Source organism: Spermophilus citellus, assembly GCF_964194105.1.
Source record: "Spermophilus citellus genome assembly, chromosome: 5".
Classification (NCBI taxonomy): Eukaryota; Metazoa; Chordata; class Mammalia; order Rodentia; family Sciuridae; genus Spermophilus; species Spermophilus citellus.
The window spans coordinates 85,887,111-85,911,056 of NC_138186.1; the positions used below are offsets into that span (position 1 = coordinate 85,887,111).

At 35.6% G+C, this 23,946-nt stretch overlaps 1 protein-coding gene across 4 annotated transcripts in view; it reads right to left on the reverse strand.

The window, feature by feature from the left end:
* Positions 1-292: 292 nt before the first annotated feature.
* Positions 293-23,946, reverse strand: part of FILIP1 (filamin A interacting protein 1) — a 179,428-nt gene continuing 155,774 nt past the window's right edge. Inside the window, exons 4-6 of one of the 4 annotated variants that reach the window (XM_081293684.1) lie at positions 20,065-22,870; positions 16,898-17,121; positions 293-4,261 (exon numbers count right to left, since the gene is read on the reverse strand). In XM_081293684.1, coding sequence (XP_081149810.1) covers positions 16,915-17,121; positions 20,065-22,870 — 3,013 coding nt within the window. In that variant the 3' untranslated portion in view covers positions 293-4,261; positions 16,898-16,914. The remainder of the gene's footprint in view (positions 4,262-16,897; positions 17,122-20,064; positions 22,871-23,946) is intronic. The other 3 variants (XM_081293685.1, XM_081293682.1, XM_081293683.1) reach the window with 3 other exon arrangements.

A 23,946-nucleotide genomic window follows, 5' to 3' on the forward strand; every position in this document is an offset into this window, starting at 1 on the left:
AGGAGCAGTGTTTCTGATCTAATCCTTAAGTCTTTGATCCACTTTGAATTGACTTTCATACAGGGTGAGAGATTGAGATCTAGTTTCATTCTTTTTCATATGGATATCCAGCTTTCTCAGCACCATTGATTAAAAAGCCTATGTTTTCTCCAACATGTTTTTGGTACCTTTAGGACACTATGTTTTTAAATGTATTTAATTATATTTTACTTATAAAATAAAAAACAAAAACTATTGTAAAGCAAATGATTTTAAATAAAAAGGTTTCATACTGATTTTAAATGATTTTAATTTTATGAGTATTATGTTCCAACTCAAAATAAGGGTATTGCACAGTGCTTTACTATTTTAATAGTTATTTTTCAAGCTCTGGTGAAATTTTCATAAACATAGTTGACTTTGAAAATAACATAGAGAATGTCTTAATTGGTTAATTTCAATTACCGGTGAAGAACTGAAAGCAGGCTATAACATTCATAGAAAAGACAAGTACATAAATCTACTTGACTTCAGTGAAAAATAATAAACTTCTCAAATATTTAATAAAACTTACAAGAGGCAAAATTAAGAATGGTGTAAAATGTAATGCATTTCCAAAATGTACTCTTTTGCTTTTGAAAATCCATTAAACATGCAAGGATTCTAAGACTATCTGATCATCCTAAAAGCCTCTTATACTGGAGAATCGAACACCTGATATTTTTAAAACAAAATTTAGATTAAATAAATACACATCTGCACTGTTAAAATAATAAAATATGTGATTTGTAAGGTAAAGTTCTCCAAATAACAAACAAAAAACAATACCAGAAAATAAATTTACCACATTATGGCATCCATAAACATTACTATTCAAATTTATGAACCTATTACATTTTCCCTAGAGAACAAGCACATTTGTCATCATATAATTATGGAATAAATACTGAAAATTTTTAAAAATACTAATAATCAACAAACTCCCAATTGTTATAAATTTATTATAGCAAGTTTATTCTTTTATGTTTCTGCTTCCTAATTAGTATTTTTAGTAGAGGCATAGTACTGGGGGGTACAGAAGGTGAATATGCCTCAAGTGCCCATTATGCTTTTTTAAAAGTTCCATTTTGTACTTTAGCTATTTTTAGATATATTGTTCATAAAGCTCATGAATGCAACTTACTTTTGCTATGCTTACTTTTTCTGTCCCCCCCCCAGGAAAATTCAATCACAGCACTAATGAAAGGACAAAAATATTGCATTCCTGATACATCATTTATTTTGTTTTGCCAATGGTTCTTAGAAGCTTTGAATTATTTCAGTAGTGTCAATGTTTTCGTTAATGCTTAAACTAGATGATCCACATTATGAGTTTTTTTTTTATGGTTGTCTTAAGATACAATGGATTATTCACAGTTTATTAACATTCCAGAAACCAGACATCTGGTTTATTTATCTTTATCTTCATCAAACCCCCAATACTTTATGAGATACTTGAAGTGGGGAGGGGACTTGCAGAAGATACCCTCCAAAAACACTGTGTTCTCAAGAAGAAAAGCCTAAAATAATGGGTTAATTCAGTCATTGTGGCTTAAACTGGAAACAGATTATGATTTTACTTCAGAAAGCATTTACATTTATTACATTCAAAAATGATTCTCATTCAGAGTAATGATTGAGATTCATTTAAAATAAAAGATACAGTAATTATGTGATGCAATCCTACTATAGTGCCAAGATTTCATATACAGTCAACATTTTCAATTGGATATAGACATCAAGGTGTGAGTATTTATGATCTATTTTGTTGATATTCCCTCAGTTCAAAATTAATGTGAGTATCCTGGCATGGTGGTGCACACCACCTGTAATCCCAGTGGCTGGGGAGGCTGAGACAGGAGGATCACCAGTTCAAAGCCAGCCTCAGCAATGATGAAGTGCTAAGCAACTCAGTGAGAACCCTGTCTCTAAATAAAATATAAAAAAGGGTTGGGAATATAGATCATTGGTCAAGTGCCCCTGAATTCAATCCTTGGTACCAAAAAAAAAAAAATTAATGTGATTAATTGTATTCATCTGTCACTCAGATTCCATTCATGTCTAAACAGAGAAATTAATCATAGCATAGACAGAAAAAAAATTCCGTGTCTGTCTAAATTATTGACTGTACCACCGTCTTCACTATTCTTGTAAGTACCAATTTTCATTATAAATTCAGGAGGAAAAAGCACTTTAGACCCAAATATACATAAATTGCTAATAATATTTTAATTTAAAGTCAACAAGTATTTAAACTCTTATCCTCTAACCTTTTCACTATTAGCATAGTAAAATTTCCACAAGTTGAAAAAAATTAATTCACTTCAAATGCTAATCTGTGACATATCCAAATGTTTTTGCCATCATATATATGAACATTGGCAAATAGGACACTTAACTGTGACTTGAAAAATTTAACAATGTTAAATAAAACTATTTTCTAATTGAAAATGTCATTACAGTTAAACCTTTTCAGAAAACAAACAGTTTTTAAAATCTTCACACATACACACTCTAGTTTTCTGAGTCAGTAATCAAAATCACAGGAGGTTTTGTGATGCTTCCACAATCATTCAAGCTAGGGCAAGCCTACTGTAGCATTTCTTTTATTTAAAAAAAGAAAAAGGAAAAATAATTTTAACAAAATATAATTATTTCATTTATAATACATATTGAAAATGATGTGCCAATTCCACAAGGTATATCTTAAAATCTTCCAAGGTTACATTGAAAAGGAAATTTAGTATTAATTTTTTTCATTCCAGAGACTCAATGTGGAGTCCCCTCTGCGGTTTATAAACCCTAGTACAACCTGTGGATTGCAGAGATTAGCCAACAGTGTTACTTGTGTGGCATTTTCTCTTTAACCTCAGGAAAATTATTTGATAAATGACTTCTGCATTCATAAATTGATGCACCAACTCTTAATTTACCTTTAAACTATCTTTAAAGACCTTATTGAAAATACCATATTAGCAAAGTTTTTTTTAAAAAAAGAAACACAAGTTTAAAAAAACTGAATTACTAGAGTTTCAAGTAGACTTTAGATGCACATTTTCACATAAATCTAAATTCAACAGCAGCTTTGATGTTGAGATTAATACATGTTGTGCTTTTATCTTAAAGGAATATTTCCTACATACATGTGGTTATGAAAAATTATCAAAATCGGGGAAAATGTTAGTGGATTTCTCTAATTTTAAAATGATGCTGACATTATATAGGTCAGTTTTTATTTGCAAGCCTTTGTTGAAGAAGAAATATCTTTATCACAGTTCTTATCATGTCTTATACATGTAAGTAAATAATGCAAATAGATATATAATTGAGGGGCTGTGGTTGTAGCTCAGTGGTAGAGTGCTTGCCTTGCATGCGTGAGGCCCTGGGTTTAATCCTCAGCACCACATAAAAATAAACAAATAAAAATAAAGCTATTGTGTCCATCTACAACTAAAAAAAAAAGAAATATAATTGAATGGTCACTCATATATGTTCCTGTTTCCCTTTACAATTAAACTGGTATCTCATTACATTAATTTATTTGAAAACCAATTCATCTTGGGTTTTTGGCACAAAACACCAGAAAGAGCAACTTTATTAAAATTAAACTCAGAGCATTATTTGTGAGTATTTAACCATGAGTAGAACTACGCTATTGTACAAGTATAGCTGTACAAACTTCTTCCAGAATATCCTGTTTCTAGGTTTTACCTCTTGAATTTACCCTGGGAAATACAGTGGTATGCTTTCTTTTCTTCAGAAATACCAGATTAATAAAAAGAAAATAATAATAGTTTACCATTTTGAATGTAACAACACCAATACTTTAAAGAACTAACAGTGTATTCTACAGATATATGTGCCATAGACTATGAAAAAAGAAACACTTTAGGGAAAAAAATCATGTTACAAAATGTATTATAAAAATAAATTACATAGTATGTGCCCATGGACCTGAAAGCTTCCCAAAAGGAAATTTCTTTTGGCACAAAAATTCACTGCTCTTACTATATATTTTCAGCAAGGCTGTTTTTAGCTTTTCCATTATATCCTCAAAAAAAAAATCACTGGAAGTAGTAAGATATTTCCAGTTGTGATCAGTAGCATGGAGGACCTTAGTAATAACAGAGAGCTGCAGAAATATCCATTCAACAGGGATTCAGAGGAAGTACACACACCCAGTATGTGCTTGGTTTACCATCTCATCTGGAGTTCATACGTAACTGGTGAATGATGATGCTTTCTATAAAAAGAAGAAAAATACAGGATTTTCAATTAAACTGAAACTCAAATTGATAGTTTATGAAATGATCAATACTACATCATTTCACTAAAGGACCATAAGTGTTAAACAACAAAACAAACAAAAACGGTACATAAGCCCAATAGGATCCCCTGCTATTCTTCGGTAACTTCTTTATATTGGCATATGTGCTTTGTCTCCAAAAACCCATTAGAAATCATGACTTAACATTTTAACCATATTAGGTCAATATTACCCAAGGAATAGACTGAATACAAAGATAGTAATTACCATGTACCAGCCTCATAATGGGAAAATAGACTTCTCTTGGACAAACTGTCTGTTCTGAATGATATTTATACCCCTTTAATTTTTTTATGTATGTGGGCTGTTTTTAATAAGGAGATATCCATTCTCTATTCTAAGAAGTCACAAATGACTCACTCCTGTCTCTGCTTCTTTTTGCATTAACTATATGCTTTTAAATATAAATTCATTCTTCAAAACTAAGATATTGAGATAGTAATTAGAACAGTCCAGTCACATTATATACATTTAATATTTATATTTATTTGATTGTTTTTGCTTTTATACTAACCTTTATGCCGTCATGAACATATATCACCATCACTTTCATTCAACCATTTAAGAACTACAGGTCTATAATATGCTAGGCATGGAACTATATTGGTGAAAAATATAAAACAGAGTTCTATCATCACTGAGATTATATAGAGCAGCAAAAAGAAAATAACTAAGCCTCAGATAATTTCTCCACCTGAAAATTTTATTACCTCCATGCCCACATATAGTAATTTTGTAAGTGCAAAAACTTGTTAATGAGTTTATCAAAAGCATGAAGAAATTTACACTTATTATTCTCTTTAACTTCAAATATATATTATTTACATTTTATTCTCTTTTTTTCCAGTTCTCAGTGGACCTTTATTTTATTTATCATTGAACCCAGTGCCTCACACATGCTAGGCAAGCCCTCTACCACTGATCCACAATCCCAGTCTACATTTTGTTCTTACTTCTGTAGTTAATATCTGAATAAGCAATAATTAAATCTCATTATACCAAAAACCTGTTTCCTGCTAATTATGCACAGTGGATAATCTTCCATGGAAAGAAATGTTTTGTTTGGTTTTATTAACTTTGCCCATGGGAAACCACTAGGTGGAGATATTTCCATTCCTTTCCTCAGCCTTTCAACTTGATTTTAAGATAGAATAGACAATAGCAAAGTCAAATGAAGCTGTGAAGGTTTTGTAAAGATTTTAAGACATATAATACTATTTTTCAACATACCATAAAACCCTAAAAATCATATTTTTTACATTGAAAAATTATTCTGAATTTAACTTCTTTAAATGCCTAAAAATGTGTCAATATCTTCAGACAAAACAATAACAAAGCACAAATTAAAACATTATGTAATTAAAAATCAGAGTTTAAAATTCAAATGTTGTTTCTCACTAAATGCTTTTTAAAAATTTTTTTTAATTTTTTATTTTTTGGTACCAAGTATTGAACACAGGGCACAGGGGTACTTGACTACTGAGCCACATCCCTAGCCTTATTTTGTATTTTATTTAGAGATAGGGTCTCACTGAGTTGCTTAGTGCCTCGAAGTTGCTGAGGCTGGTGATTCTCCTGTCGGGGTCTCCCAAGCCACTGGGATTACAGGAGTGCGCCACCACACCCAGCTGATGGTTATGTTTTAATAATTTTTGTAGTAGGTTTCAAAGAATGAAAAGGCCTAGATCTCAAATCCCCTTAATACAATTAAAGTATTTTCTCCTTTTCCCTCCCTTAAGAAAGCATAGGAACAATTTTAAAAGAGTGAAATCCTGAATCATTCTTATTATAGATGTGATTCAGAGTGCTTATGCCTTTGCTTTCTTGATACAAAATGAGACTAGATATCATCTCTAATGTCTCTTGCAGGGTTAACATTCTGTGCTACTCCCATCTCTTCTTTCTTGTTGAATATGCAAGCCTCTTAATTCCTAGAGTGCTTTCTCTTCATCCTAGCATTTTCAAATCTTTAACAATAGCTACTTATAATTAATATTTGGTGAAAATACATGGGGGCAATGGGTTTATTTGTAGAAGAAATATTATTTTAGCTCTACCATTACATTTCATTATCATTTCAAATTAATAAATTGGAGCCAGGCTTATGCCTGTAATCCCAGCAGCTTGGGAGACTGAGTCAGGAGGATTGCAAGTTCAAAGCCAGCCTCAGCAACCCCAAGGCACTAAGCAACTTAGTGAGACCCTGTCTCTAAATAAATATAAAATAGGGCTGGTGATGTGGCTCAGTGGTTGAGTGCCCCTGAATTCAATCCCTGGTACCAAAAATAATAATAATAATAAATTGGAAATGCACGCATATATCTAGATAGAGAAATGTCTCAGAAATACTTGATAATGCCAAATAACATGATTATACATAAATTCTACTTTAATGATAAATCAGTTGATATTTATGTAAATAAACTTTATTAAAAATACAATTATGCCCAAATTTTCTTGTTTTATATACACGAAGACACATGTTGTATCATTTATAGTGACAGTGAGACAAGATCTATGACAGACTTTATTAAAACTTTTATTAAAGAGATTTTGTTAAGCCTATAGTTGCTTATTATCTGTGCTTTCCCCAAGTCTCAGGTGAACTTAGGTAAGAATCAGTCACCCAGTATCCAAAACTAAGAAATAAATTTTTACACTATTAAATTTTGAAGTAACTCATTACAGAGCAAAACTCTCTGATACATATGGAGTTCACAGTTGCCAAGAAAAAAAAATTAACAATTTGGAGATTAATGCCATTATATTTCTGTAAAAAAGGAAGGAGGAGCAGAATTCCAGTCTCTTCTTTTTTTATTACTTAGTACAACAGAATAATGTTTACATTTTACCAAAGTTAGAAACTCAGCAAATTTAATCCCATCTTCTACTCTGTCTTCATTTTATCTCAGAATAAGAATAAAGTATAGGTTATATGGGGCCTCTAAAGTGACCTCAGTACAGATATAATTCTGTAATAATTTTTGGTTTGTATAGATACATTTTTCTGACACTAGTAATTTGTAGAGCATGTAATCATCAGACTAAAGTTCAAAGTACCACCTCAATCAGTGATCTCAAAATAACCAACACTTAAATTTGGGCCCCCTACAAACCTTTATTAATATGATTTCCCTTTTTCTCTAATTGGAAAGGGGGAAAAATCCCTAAGTCTTAATCAGAATATGCATATGAGGAACATTAAATTTGTATGTTACTGTTAACATTAACAATTTACCAAAATGCACTTATTAGACATTTTTCCCTGTATGTTTCTCTTGAGTATTGATGTTTTTTTTTCCATAAGAAACTGCAGGTAACACATTTAAATTCATTTTTTTGTTATTATGACATTATGATGAACTGATGTGGCTTATTAATTCATTCTTTATTACACTAGCTATTAGATAATTTCCATGCAAAGGAAGTTCAACTTCTTGTCAATTCATAATTGTACTTGATTTCTGACCTTATTATTTGCTGTCTATGGGTAGTATGTCAAAAATGCTGGCAAACCACATGACTTGAGCTGTGTGCATGAGCCGCCAGTATTTGGGGAGAAATCTGGAGAGAATGTCTCTTGAGTGCTAGAGTGGTGCAACCTCATAACAAATTGAAATATTGCTTCTTCCCAGGATATTTCCTTGGCTATAGAGGGAGAAAGATGTACTGCCTGGAGAGTCAGTAACTCCTCAAGCAGTACATGTTTTTACTCTGCCAAACTCTCTGCAAGGAAACACTTGAAGCTCTGAATTTTAAAGGTCTGCTCTAGTAAATCAGACGCCATCAGTTTAATAGGCAAAAACTCTTTTAAGATCACACAAAAAAGACAAAACATAGCAGAAGCTCAACTCATAGCAGAACTTTGCATCAGTACAGGAGGGTTGTTTTGTCTGTAGAAAAGTACATATCAAGTTACAGAAAACATTTCTTCTTGTATGTTCATCAATTTTGCTGGCTTATCACCTGCTTCCCATGTTCCATGGCTCCTTACCTACCAGGGCTCTGCCTGAAGAACACTGAACTAACTTAGAAATGTGTTCTTCCTTTCCACCAGCTACCAAACCTCAGCTTTGGACTTGCTTCCATAGACAATTACCCACCTGTAAAAATGTCCTACATTCTATATACCATTTAGAAGCAGGAATATTTAGGTATTATTTAAGTGTCTCATATCCATAAACTGCTTCAGGATTCAATCCTGTTATTATCACATTCAGAAATTAATAAGTTCTGATAAAACATCTGTTTTAAATAGGAAGTTCAATGAACTTCCCCTGTTGACTTGGACTTGCACTCCTTCTTTTGGATCCATTTCAGCTAATTAAAAATACTTCCGACAATCAGTTTTGTCATTTGCTCCAGAAAACTTTTGAACCAGATGATATAAACTCTCTTGGGGGTCTGTACACCACCTAATAGTTTTATTTGCTTCCTTCCAAAACATTTCCCACTCCATCCTCAGTCCAAATCATCCCATTACCTCCCCAGGTTCCAGGAGTTATTGATAATCACAGTTATGACTAATAACTTCTTCAGGCAAGCTAATTCTTATCTTCAGTGTAATACTATTTCCCAGATACAAGCAAGTTTGAATTGGTTCTCACATATATAACATTAACCATAAATAAAAACTAAATAGTAGAATCAGGTACAGTGGCACATACCTATAATCCTAGCTACTCAGGAGGACTGCAAGTTAGCAAAAAACCTCATCTCAAAATAAGAAATAAAAAGGGATGGGGATGTAGCTCAGTAGTGAAGAGCCCCCAGGGTTCAATCATCAGGGAAAAAAATGAGGGCGAGGGGGCAGGTGTGTTAGCACACACCTGTAATTCAGCAGCTGAGGCTGGGGCAGGAGGATGACAAGTTCAAAGTCAGCCTCAGCAACTTAGCAAGGCCCTACACAACTTAACGAGACTCTGTCTCAAAATTTAAAAAAATTAAAATGGCTGGGGATTTGTCTCAGTGGTTAAGCACCCCTGGGTTCAATTAAAAAAGGGGAGCAGGGGGAGTAAATAGTGAACAAATAGGTAAATATTTGCACCAAGCAGGCTCAGGTTCTACTTCTTTTGGACACATATGCCAAATGTTTTAAATCTATCTTTAAATTTAGAACTGATTTTTGATCCTGGATTCATCATTAATAAGATAGACATCTCTAAGCCTTAAGATTTTTCTTCCCCTTTTTAATTTTTTTTTTTTTTTTTTTGGCGGGGAGGTTTTCTGTTTTTCTTGAATAACTGATAATTATCCTCTTGATCTATAAGGTCTGGTTCAGCTCCAAAGAGCTCTGACTTTGCAGTTCTGCCCATGACATACACATAACATTAGCATAAGTATAGAGACTAAAAGTACTTTTACCAAAGAAGCAATTAATCTTTAGTTCTTAGGAAAAGTGTTGCAGAAGGCTCTGGTAAGCTGCTTGCTGAACAATAGAGAAGCATATCATATTATGTCTAAAGAGGAATACCAGAATAATAAAAGATTATACTAAACCATAAGCTAAGGTAAGGTAATTTGCCTTTTAGTAGCAGAAGAGACTGTGGCTCCAGTCTCCTGGTTTTCACTTGTAATCTTTTCAGCCCTCTCAGTTTTCTAGTCTGTTGTTGAGCAACCATCCTTCTCAGTGTTCACCTTGATATCCATCCTAAATCTAAATCCTGTTTGTTGGTGGTATTGTTTGGTCCTTTAAAATAAGACCCTCTCTGTCCTATTTTGGGGGACTCTTCAAGAAAGCATGACTAACCTCTGAAACTTTCCCTTTTAGAAAGTGCTATTCAGGCTCCTGTAGGAAAGTCAGAGAATGTGAGGAAAGGTCATTCATAATTCATGCTAGTATGTTTACACTTCATTAAAAGTAATAGGGCTTCCTTTGTTCATCATTTGTGTAATGGCTTCAGAGACTAGAACTCCCCAGCTCAGGACTCCTAGCTGCTTTGCATTGTTGACCTGCTGCTGTGCCTTTGAAGGAAAACAGATGAAACTCATACCTTTTAGAACAAAAATACCGGGATTTCCTCGAATTCCAACTTCCCTTTGCCCCCATGTTCTCATGCTTGATTTTTTAGTTCCTCCCACGACATTCTCACTGGTCTGCATTACAGACAAACGTAGGAATCAGAAACACCTTACTTGTACCACTTCCTGCCATCCTTCATCTACTAATTTGGTTTCTCTACCATCAGTGCCAAGTTTTCACAGCAATGAACAGACCTTTAAACCCTAGGAAAGATTTTATAATAATAGTTTATCTTCCTGGAGGAGGTGGTGTTTGTAAAAGAGACTATGAACAGAAAGGACACAGTCACCAGCAAGAAAAATACAAGAAAAGCCAATGCAAGGAGGAGAAACAAATTGACCAATTCCATGATCCTTGCTTGCAGGGGTTCAATCAAGGGAAAGGGAAAGATGCTTAGAAGAGCAGGGAGGTAGAGAGTCCAGCCACAGGAAACAGAGTACCAACTAAGGAGCTGGCATTGTATTCTATATGCAATGAGAAAACTTTAGAGGGTACATTAGAGGAATGATATGATCAACTTGCAATTAGAAATTGGAATGAAATATGAATGTAAAAGTTTGAGAATGGAGATTATGAGACCATTTAGGAGTATCATAGTAATACTGATGAGAAGTCATTAAAATCTCAATTCAGGCAGTGTTGGTAGAAGTGGAAAGGTGGGTTTGGCTGCTAGAGAAGTTAGGGGGTTCAGGTAAACAGGACTTCCTGAATGAGTCTATTTGAGGGCTGAGGGAGAAGGAGTCTAGGTGGCTAATGGGTTCTAGCTCTGGTGACAGGGTAAGTTATTTTACTACTTCTGAGCTGGAGAATAATTAAAAAAAACGTCATGAAGAAAGGAAGAAGAGATGTTAAGAATGGCTATTAGACAAGTAGAATTGGTGATAGACAATATAAAATTTGATACATAGTTGAATGGAGATAGAGGTTTAAGACTTGTGAATGTATGGGTGATAACTGAAGCCATGGGTACATGTAAAATAAGAAGATCAAGCACACAGAGTAGGAAAACAGCTTTTGATAGAGATGTAGGGAACATCTATTCTTAACATGTATGCATAAAATGAAGAATCAGAAAGGGAGACTGAGGAAGAGCACTCAGGTAAAAAGAAACCCAAAAGAGATTAGATGGCCTGATCATGAAAAGAGAAGAACATAGCCTTAAATCATTGTTACCAAGACCAGAGGATTATTTTGTGGGAAAACTAGCCTAAGAAGTTCTAGACCTTGGCACAGGAATGGGCAGCATAGAACAAACGCAAGGGAGTGAAAAGTTTATACATGACTGAGATTCTCATCTCACCTCCCCTGACCTATTCCCAGCCTGCTCCAGAGAGTTCACTGAAGGATATTTTTCTCTATATACAAACTACTGGAAGGTGCACTTCAAAATGCAAGTACACAGGTACATAGATGAGAGAAGTAGAAGATAAGGAATCAGGAAACCTTGAATCAGCCTATGCAACAGAACAGCAGCTGTGCAGCAGGCTTAGAGGACAACCCGCCTAGACTGAGGTAATAGCCAAGGGCTGCTCTAGGAAGGTCTCCAGGGGAAAATGTGAAGCTGATGTGTCTAAGTGTTTGGAAAAATTACAGATGGGTGTTTGGCAGATCTAATGGAGCATTTGGGAAAAAAATAGATAGATGTATAGAAAACAAAGCAGATGAAAAAGCAGTTCTTTTGAAGAGGGAAAAGTAATAGGAGGAAGATGGCACACCCATATATACTACTTGGTTCAGCAAGGAAGAATATTTAACTTTACACTGTAAACATATAAAAATACAAACATATAAATGTTGGCTGCTGATTTATCAAAAATAGTGAAGTAATTATGTTGGGGAGGATGGGTAAGAGTTAAAAAAGGGGACAAATGAGAGGTCTAAATCTTATACTTTCAACATGGTAATGAGAAGATGAGATATTTAAAACCTAGAAATAAAAAGAACACAAGCACATTATTTAGGAATATGAACATAAATGCCAGGAGAAACAGCTAAGAGTTGGCAATGGTTTCCTCCAGGGAAAATACTTAAAATGTCAAGAGACAAGGTAAGGAATGTCTGTTTTCATTGTCTTTTTCCACTGGCTGATATTTTAACTACATATATAAATTCCTTTAAGAAAATTAAGGTTATGGGAGGGGGTTTGGGAGTAGGAAAGGGACGGTGGAATGAGATAGACATCATTATCCTAAGTACATATATGAAGACAAAATGGTGTAACTCTACTTTGTGCACAAATGGAGATATGAAAAATTGTGCTCTTTATGTGTAATATGAATTGTAATGCATTCTGCTGTCATATATGACAAATTAGAGTAAATTTAAAAACATGAATTATTAGCCGGGGCAGGGTTGTGGCTCAGTGGTGGAGCGCTTACCTAGCATGCGTGAGGCACTGGGTTCAATCCCCAGCACCACATAAAAAAAAAAAAAAAAAAAAAACATAAAATTTAAAAAGAAAAGAAAAATAAGGTTATTGGAGAATAAATGGGAAGTATGAAAGGAGGTAGAAAATGCTAAGTGTCAATAGTTTAGCTGGCTATGGAAGGAAACAGTGATAGGATTGTACCAGTTGAAGGCAGAATTTGGCTAAAATGGAAGGTGCCAGAGCATATTTATATCCTGTGTGGAAATATCCTGTGTGAAAAGGAGAAGCTGCAACATCAGAGAGCAAAGAGATAACCAGTGATGAGACCTTGGAGGTCAAAGAGAAACACTAAACTTTATCTTTGCTGGGAAATTTTTGGACTCATTCATTCCTATTCACTGGGAAATTCTCTCTACACCCCTCTCCTCCTTACCTCATGCTCCTCAGTCTCTCTCTACACCCCCAACCACCCTGTAGCCTCTGACACACATTTCTTTTTCTTTCTCTTTCTCTTCCTCCTCCTCTACCACTACCACCACTTCCTTCTCCTCCCCCCTTCTCCTCTCTCTTCTCCTCCTCCCCCTTCTCTTCCTTCTCCTCCTCCTCCTCCTTCTTACTTTTCTTGTTTTCTCTCCTTCTCCTTGTTTTCCCTAGTTCTGGGGATGGAGCCTATGGCCTTGTGCATGTTATGCAAGTGCTCTACTACTGAGATAAATCCCAGCCCACATGTGCTCTTATCTATATTCCAATCTAGAAAGTCTCATTCCTTCCCCAGTATTCTGAATCTATGAGGAATTAGAAATTCAAGTCATTTTATATTTTTGGACATGTTTTCATTTCACTAAACTTATACTTTCCTCACATTATAGATCAAAACTATCTATTCATTTACCTTGAACACATTCAAATCTTGATGCATACAATCCCTAGGAAGACCCCAGCTGTTGCCCATAAACCAGCCCTCCCTGTAAATTAATGAGAATGCCAAGAGAAATTGAATAACCCTATTGAAGCAAATAACCTGAATATGAAGCTCACATATTGTCAAAACACAATAAACATTTTTATGGTTGTGGGTCATATGAGAACATTTTTGGGGACTATGTATGTGAGGTATCCACCATCATGAGCTGAAATAGTTAATACATTTAAATTATCTGAGACAAGGAAGACCAGGGTCTTCTCCATAGCTATGTTGATTGTGCCCTGAATGTCTCTAGAAGGCACAATCAGATTGAAATCTATGGAAATGACACCTCACACTCAGCCTCTCAACCCCTGGAGTTTTTTCAAGGTGGGATTGGAGCTGGAGCTATACACATCAGTCATGATGAGACCCCTTTAATTTTACTATACAATATGTTTCAGAACAGAGAAAAAAAATTTAAACTTGTAATCACATTCACTTTTGAAGAAGTCCATTAAACTTCATTTTAAAAACATATTCACAAATGGAAGCTGGATTTGGAGTGCTTTTAATCGTCTACCTCCTATTCCCAGTAGATTTCACTTCTAATATATGGTTTAAAACAAAGCTATCCAATGTATAGTTGGTTCTAAAATTACAAAGAAAAACTGCCATGACGATTGCTCTTTATCATTTCTGAAAGTGACTATGTATTTTTCTGCCAAGTTTTCTTAACAGTTGTAATTTGTAGGTGGCTCTATGCCAAGATCTAGATGTATAAACACTGTTAAGACCTTTGGAGCATTTTCCCAGCTGATGGTAGGAACTTTGAGAAGAAATGACATAGCATGGTATGAGAAAGTAAAAGCAAAGACATCAGCAAGTGACATTAAGATTTTGATAAATCACTGAAGAATGACAGATAGAATCTAAAGGAATGCAGTTTGGTTCTTTTGATACCCCCATTTGCTCAAACATAGTATGTCATGTTACAGTAATACTAAATACTTCACAAATACCCAGGTAGGCATTAATAAAAGCAGCAAATGTCCTTGTTTTTGAAAGGTTTGCTTGTATACTATATGAAAGTGGAAAAATTCCCTTAAAAAATGTAAGTCGGTATTCTAAATGGCAAGTTCTCTTATTTAAATTTGTCTTGTCCAAAATCTATTTCTTTTTTTTTTTTTTTTAGTGCCAGCTATTGAATCAGGGCCTCATGCATACTAATCATGCATTCTACTACTAAGCTACATCCCAAACCAAAATAATAATTCTTTTTTAAAATATTTTTTTAGTTTTTGATGGACCTTTATTTTATTTATTTATATGTGGTGCTGAGAATCAAACCCAGTGCCTCACACATGCTAGGCAAGCGCTCTACCACTGAGCCACAACCCCAGCCCCAGAATCATAATTCTTAAAGTGTTTATTTTCTCAGTCTCTTTTTCCACCCCCTTTTAAATTTTCAATCCCATTATATGACATGTCTTTAACATTATTGCTCAATGTTTGTTTGTTTGTTTTTTAATACCTTTATTTTTATGTGGTGTTAAGGATGGAACCCAGTGCCTCACATGTGATAGGCAAGCTCTCTACCACTGAGCCACAACTTCAGCTCACTCAATGTTTTTAATACATATTCTGAGAAATGATGAATAGTAGGAAATGAATATGATTAAAGAGCCTGTGAATACTATGAGGCATCTATATCTACTACCACTACAAACAATTCAAGTGCAAGTTCTGCAAAGTATAGGAAATGTGGTGAGGAGAACACAAAGAGAAATGTATTTGTTCATGGACTAAAAACTAATCATACATCTTTTTTTTTTTAATTACTTTTTCCCAAATATCAAGATCAGGTGCTATTCATACAATTTTGAAATTCTAACAATTCCAAAATGGAAAAACAAAAATTTGTAACTTTGTAGTTATTGTATTTCTGTAAAGTTGACCTACTTAATTCCAAACTTTTGGCAAAGGTACAGTCTACACTTGATTCCAAACTTTTGGCAAAGGTACTGTCTACATAAGACCTTAGTGTGCTAAGCTATGGTTACTAACCTTGAGCTCATTTGTTGTTATGTGACTACAAAGCACACTGTCCACTTTAACATGGTTAGTCTCACAAATACAGTTGGAATTTGCATTCACAGTCTGTTTCATGCTTATTAAAACATGCTTAAAATTAAAGAAAATGATTCAAACATGAGAAAAACTGACAAGAATAATAATGTATTTCTCCACCCCCACCACACACACACACACACACACACACACACACACACACACAAATCTTGAACTGTTTCTACATTTGCAAGTAAAGTCCACATTTAACAGAGTAAAATATTTGGACTCAATTAAGCTAAGCATGATGTCATTTTTTTCTTGGCATTAATGTATCCGAATTTACTTTCTTCTATTTTCTATCCATCACAATTTCTGTTGAGCTATAAATGGTCATTTAGCAGCTCTATTCAAAGTGCTCCACAACTTAAATCAGTCACACACTTGAATGGAGCACGAGTCTGACATTAATATTTCTAAAATTACTCTCTATGACATTCTGAGAATCGTTTGTAGGTGGCCGAAACTTCTACAATGTACACAAACACACAAGAATAAGTCAAACTCTGTTTTTAGGATTCCATAGTTCGTTTCCATTTTATTTCACATTCAAGTTCTTTCCTGAAATCATTTTAGAAGCTTTGTTTCTGCAATATTTTAGAGGTTCAAGCCCTGTGATAGCTATGCAATTCTTTTTCCAGCACACAAATTCAGTATTTGATAAAGGCAAGTGACAATTACTAAATTATGTCCTATTTTAGAGTTTTTGAAAAATAAAAAATTACCATAGAACAATACCTATTAAATTTGGCTTATGATTAGAAATTATGTGAGTTAACCTTTAAGAATAGGTGGTACAGTACCCAAATTTTACTGATGAACAAACTGAGGGTTTCTTAATTGATGGGCTAATTGATAGGTCCACTTGCTAGAAGCAAAATTGAAACTAGAAGTCAGGCTCTGCCACAAGCCCAACATCCTCAACGAACCACACAGCAAATAGCAGTTTGGGTAATTACTTCTGTTCCCCAAGCATCAAAACAAATGCACAAAATAGGAAAGAAACATGGTTATTAGTTGGTTATTTTATAAACAAGGTGTTTAAAACTTAAATTAGTACATGTAAAGAGTTGGCACAAACAGATGAAGACTCATTTTCACAGCAGCAGTAGCATCTGCACAACATACCCCCTTAGCCACTGCCCTCAGCCCTTCCCCCCTCCAAGAGAGGTAGTGCTGCTGGCTGCAGATTTCTTCAGCTCTATTTTCATAGACTGAGTCTCAGCTCGAGGCTCGAATTTGGTCAGATTTCCTGCTCCTGGGGCTGCCACTACTGGCTTTCCTGCTTTCATACCTTTTGACATAGGAATGCGGGTAGGTGTAGGCCGCTGGGATGACCCATCTTGTCCTGACTGTAAGAGAAAACAGAAGGGAGATGTGAGTTTCCCCTGAACATGCCATCAATTTGAGCGTCACAGGACTCTCGACACACAGAAACACCCACAGATGACAACCCTTCCCCAGGAAAAAAAAAAAAAAAGGAGTTTAAGAAACTTGGAATTGGTATCTAATTTGCTCTGGTTATGTCCTTTTTTCCTCTCTAGAAACATCTATGTTGAATATTCTTCTCTTTTTAAGCACTACCCTACCTCCTCTATCCTTACTGAAGATGGCCTTAATGTCCATTTCATGGCAAAAATATGGGCCACCAGGTATAAACTCCGGCAATTTTACTCTTACTGTTACACAAATTATCTCCACTCTCCCTTCTTCCCTACATTGCAGATGAAGCAGCTCTCCTCTCACTCCTTATGACTTCAGGTGCCTGTCATTTTTTATTGTCATTGCTGACCTTAAAATCCTAACACTCTCTTGTTTGGATTTCGTATGTGAGTCTCACCAGTTCATCTCCTGTCTCTGATGATTTCTTTTCGATCTCTTGCTGGCTCCTTGTTCTACCTTGTCTGCCTTCTAAATATGAGTGTCATCATGTCCTATTCTCAGCCATTTCTAAGTTTTACACTCACTCTCAGAATCCCCTTAGTTTGACCCAGTATGTCCAAGCACTAGAACCTCAAGCCTTCAATTCTCTCTTGAAATGCAGATCTGTATTTCCAGCTACTTACTGGAAATTTACAGCATCCCCCAGGCATCTAAAAATAACATGTCTCAAACATTGCTTATCCTCTTCTTCAAAGAGCTAGTCTCCCTATGCTGCTCATCCAAGACATCCAGACAACCAAACCAGAAACCTCAGAGCCACCCTCTATACTCAATTTGTCATGAAATCTTTTCAATTCTATCTTCAGTATATCTCTGTCCTCATTTTCACTACCAAAGTTCAAGTCATCTCTTGCCTAGAGAATTGCAGTAGCATTGTCTTTAGCAGCCATCCCCTCCAATTTATCCTTTAAATAGTTTTCTAGACAAGTCTTTCTCAAACAAAAATAATGTAATGTTTTTCATGATCATAACCCTTTCAATGGCTCCCCTTTGCCACTCCATGAAATTAAATATCAATTTCATAAAACATGTCTGTGCCTTACAATATCTGACCCAAGTGTACTTTTCCATTTTCTGCACTTGGATTTTTCTCTATGCTCCCAGCACAGTGGGATGCTCAATATTTCCCAAAAAAATGCCAGGCTGCTTCACATCATAATGCCTTTGCACATACTGTTCTGTCTTCATATTCCTATTCTTTTCCTTCTTGAAAATCCCACCTTATCTGTGAAGACTTCTCTGGTGGGTCCTTTGGGTATACCTGTTTCAGAACCACTAGGTAAGTTCCAGTCCTGCCTCTCCCACTCAGTCAAGTACTTCTAAAGTCCTCTTCACATGCCAACACCTAATACCATGGCCAAAGCATAGCTGACACTTAACAAATGTGGAATGAACAAGTGCACACATGAACTAGCCTGATGACATTCTCAAAGGGGTGTCCTAAACCTTTTGTTGTCCTTGCTCTAATGGGATCTGGTATACCTACAATTCAGACCTTTAGAAATCTTAGGCAATTATTTTGAAATCCTATTTATGTATTGGGTTTAACAGGTGGTCCAAAATGTTGCTACAGAAGGTAAGGCTATCCTGATAGGATACTCAAAATAGGAATAAGATGTTACAACAGAAAATCTACTACAAATTACAATAATTTACATCCCCACAACATTTTTATAAAATGCAACAGAAAGAAGAAAGACCCTACATAACCAAACTATACTCTGTGTTGCCTAAAAAGCAGTCCTAAATCATTTGAGAAGGGCAAATAATTTTGAATGTTATTTGGCTTCTGTAGAGCCAGTAATGAAAAGCTTTACTGGCAAAGCAATTAGTAATTCACACTTTGAAGTCTGTCTTGAGTCTGAATTTTGGCAAAGAGAATTAATGTAAATTATATTGAGCATTTAGGGAAATAAGCCACAGTTTCTATATTTAAATCATGACTTTCCTGTCTTTAAGAGATTTCAATATATGCTATAGAATTTGTTCAAAATTCAGAGCCTAGAGATCATAATTTCTAGTCTATTAGCTTAAATTAATATCTAAATAATTCATCTCTTCTATAAGAATCTTGTCCCCAATAAATAAAGACAATCACTGGAAGTATTTTGAAGAATATAACTTCTTTTTAAGCCCTAGTGTTTGCACTTTGAACATTTTTTAAAATAATCATTCCTGCTAGTTATCGAATAAATATGTATAAAGTGCCTGCTCTCTGCAAGATATAATTAAATAAAAGGTAGTTCTTTTTTTAAATAATTAAACACCAAATTTTAATTATTTTTCAAAATATGTATCTGTTTTCTACTATAAAGAAAAAAAGGTAATTCTTAATCATATAAAAATCACTTTTTTTCCTTTAAAAAAGTTTTTTATATCAAAATATTTTAATCTTATTTTGGGAAAAAGCATGGCTATGCCCATACACAATCACATATAGTATATTTTAGGTTTTAGAAATATAATCTAGGAACTGTTTTAGTTCTTCCTGAATATTGACTGTTTCCTCCTGTCATCGTTTTAAAAAGTATTTTAAACATAAAAATCAAATTTTAAACCTCAGGATTACCCTGTGCTGCCATTTCAAAGAGCCCAACTTTGCAAGTATTTGAAGTGTCTCCACAATTTACATGAATAAATAAAAATTTCCCTCAAAATTGGCCCAATTTATCAAAATATTAGATTGCTTAATTTTCATCTATCAGTGTAGATGGTGCTACAGGAAACATCAGTGAGTGGGTTCCAATGGAGGGGGAGGTACACGGCTTTGATTTATTGTGGGTGCTTAGTTAGTCTCACTCCTTACTTCTCCATCCTCCTCTGGCCAGGGCTTTGGAACCTCTTATACTCACCACTGACTGGGTTCCTCGAGTGGATGAAGTTGTGACTGGTGTTATGGTGATGGTGCTCGTCACTTTGCTCGCACCAGGTCGTGAAGAGAGATGGTTCCTGGGAGAGCGAAGGACAGTGCCAGTGGAAATCTCCTTTTCAGCTGTCACGTTGACTGGCCGAACAGTAATAACTGGACTAGCTCCTTCAGCTGAAGTCCCAGGGGATCGTTTAAACTGGGAACCTAAGTGAATGTGAATCTTATTGTCTTCCGTGGTTATGATATTGGCGTTGGAATTGTATTTTCGTACTGGAGGTGGAACAGTCTGTTTTTCGGGGGTGACTTTGAGGATAGTCCTTCCCATGGGCATTTCCTGGGATTCTGGAGAAACTGCAATTTCGGCTGGCGCTGCAGAAGTAGACACTGTCATTATCTGAATGGGGGACGTGGGCCTGTCTGCAAACGTGCCTCTTGCACTTTCTGGGGTTTTCTCTCTGGAAAACGTAGTAATTGTGACTGGGGACATGGCTCGTTCTGGGCCAAGAGTAGGTTCTGCACTTTTTGTTTTTTGAGACATAACATTTGGTGATGGAATAATGGTTATCCTCGGTTTCTGATTCCCTAATGTAGGAATGACGGTGGTACTAGAAAAAAATTCTTCAGATGTGGGGCTGGTTATCTCCAAAGTGGCAGTACTGTTCTCGTGGTCTGGTGTCACTCGGATATGCAAGGGCTGGCCCTGCTTTGGTGAAAGAACTAGTTCTCCTGGGTGCCCGGAACTGGAATTTGTTCGAGGCCCTTTCTCCTGCGTGATTGATGGGCCGTTTTCCCTTTTTCTCATCCACGGAATCCACGACTTTCTCATAGTGAGCTCATTTGCTGCTGGAGGATACCTGTCTAGGACAGAGGATCGTTCCATGGGCTTTTTCAGTCCTACCTGTCGAAGATTGCTCATGATGTGATTTTCTTCTTGGAAGGATTTTCGTATGAATACGGCCGGCGTTTCTTCCTCAGCTGCCTCGCTGCCCACGGCCTCTGTCTGCACCCCGGTGGATGTCACAGGCACATCCACCATTCTTCTCCCATTCACGCTGGGTCTGAGAGCACGGCTGTACCGCTTAGAAAGCTCCAACTCTTTGGTCAGATTGAGGACCTCCTGCCCCATGTTTTTGTTCTTATTTTCTTCTTCCATAAATCTTTGTTGAAGGACTGAATAATCTACTTGGAGCTGAGAAAGCTGATCTTCTTTGTTCATTAACTCGTGAATTTTCTCTTTGAGAGCTTGTACCTCGGCTTTTAAATCTCTACTCTTAGCCTCTTCCAATCGAAATCGGTGTCTCAGCTCAGCTTCCTGGCTCACAGCCTCCCCTTTCTCTATTGCTTTGTTCTTGGCAATTTGGTGCTTGATCTCCTCTAACTGCTGAGAGAGGAAGTTAGCTTTATCCTGCTCAGTTCTGAATTTCTGCTCCAACTGATCATACTCATCCTCTGTCTTCATCAAATCCCCTTCCACTACTTCCAACTGTTGGAGACGCTTCTTCAGCCTCTCAATTTCAAGGGTTAGTTCCTTAATCTTATTATCTTCTGGGCAGGTGAGCTCAGGTCCTTTTCGAGACCTTCCTCTTGTTATTTCTCTTTCCACTTCTTCCATACCATCAAGTCTCTTCTTTAACAAATCAACGCTGCAGCTTAATTCAGAGGATTTTTCTTCTTCACTTTTCAGTTTACCTATCAACTCATCTCTCTCCTTTGTCAAAGTGTACACCTTTTCCTCCATTTCAGATTTCAGTTTTAAAAGTTTCTTACTTTCTTCGATTAATTTTTCAGTTACATCCATAACTTTGCCTTGTTCCACCTTAAAATTTTTATTGAGTCCATCCACTTTTCTCTCTTCTTGCTTTATTTTTTCCATCATATTTTTCCTTTCATCAACCAGCATCACTGTAAATGACTTCAGCTTTGTGAGATCATCTTTGAGGCTCAATTCTGCCTTTTCCAGTCTACTTTCAGAACACTCAAGTTCTTTAACTCGACTTTTAACTACCTCCAATTCATTTAGCAGGTCTTTAGTTAAATTCTTTTCTTTCTCCAGATTTAAGTGTAGCTGGGAGCATTCAGATTTACTTTTGCTAAATGCTTCTTCCAGTTTCTCTAGTTCAGACATTCTCTTCTGTAACTTCTCAACTTCAAGTTTGAGCTCCTTACTATGGTGTTCTTCCTCTTGCAGTTTCTTCCTCAGTTCCCTGCACTGGGATTCAGTTTTCGTGATCTCTTCATCTTTACCCTCCATTTCCAGCACACGCTTTCGGAGATTTTCCACTTCTGCCATGAGGCTGGAGTTTCCACATTCCCCTTTGGCAATTTTATCTCTCAATTCCTGAAGTTCTTCCTCTGCCTTTTGAAGATTTTTATTGGTCTCTTCTAGCTCCTCAATTCTTTGAGATAAGCCAACCAGCTTCAGTCTAAGTTGCCTGTTGTGAGACTCTTGGTTAGCCAATTTAGCATTCATCTCTTCATGCTCTTGAGAAAACCTAGAAGCCTTGTGTTCAAAGTCCACTTCTAACTTGAGCAGTTTCTGTCTGTCTTCTTTGGATTTGGAAGTAATGGCTTTGAGCTTTTCTTCTTCTTCCCTCAGTTTCTGAGTAAGATCCTGTACCTTCTGGCTTTGCAGGCCAAGTTGTTCAATGTGCATTTGTCTTTCATCCACCAGCATGAGTGCAAAGGATTTGAGTTTGACAAGCTCATCTCTTAGTTTATTGAGACGCTTAGCATTTTCCTTTTCTTTGCGGGCTTGGTAAGCCTTTTCTTGTTCAAGGAGCTTTTTCAACCTAGAAAACAAAATATATCTATATATTAAAAGATTAATCAACAAATAGATTTATCTTAGTTATTAAATAAAAAACAAAATATTACCACAATAAATACCTTATAAACAGCTGTAATATCAACTACAAATAGCCATTAATGAAACTGATTAGAAAAATCAGGAGACTGGTTACCTTTAGAGAGGGTAGTAACTCAAAAGGGGCCTGAGTTTGTTTCATTATTTACACGCTGGTTATAGAGGATTGTTCAGTTTATGAAATTTCATAAGCTAAACACTTAAAGAATACCTTTCCACATGAATTTTTTAATAACTATTAAGTAAAATAAAAGTTGTGCAATAATAATGACTATTATATGTATTATATGCCTTCTGTATTCTAGGCAGTGATATCTACTTTATTCTCACAACTCTGTGAGATGTGTGTTTCTATCATCATCCTCAGGAGGAAAATGAGCCATGGGATTATCCATATATCACACAGTTAGTCAGCAACAGTGCTGGGATACCAACTCAGCCAGTAGGGCTCCAGAATCCTTACTTATCTCTGCATCATTCAACTCCAAGAGAAAATTTTACTTAAGTGAAAGAGAAGATCCAGAAAAGAAGAACTTTTGGGTTTTCTTTTTTAAACCCTTAAAATAAATTATGCAGCTATCTATGTGATAGGGACAAAGCAAGACAGACCATCTGACACACACAAAAAAATGATCTACATAAGTTGATTTTAGTTGACATCAGAACTGGCAAAGGATTTGGTCTCAGTTTTCTGATTTAAACAAATTTTCTTAATAAAGAACTAGGTCAAGAGGAAAACTGAATCACTCCGTACAAAAATGTGGTAGTTGTAGGAATCGTTATGTTTCATATGTATGAAATGCATTTTCTCTGTGATGTATGTAAATAGCTTTAAAAACAAGGAATATATGAATGCCAGAGAAACTATTTACCATTCTTGTGTTGGTCATTTAACTTGTATCAGATTTTTTTTTGTACCAGGGAATGAACCCAGTGGGGCTTAACCACTAAGACAGATCCCCAGCCATTTTTATATTTTATTTTGAGACAGGCTGTCAGTTG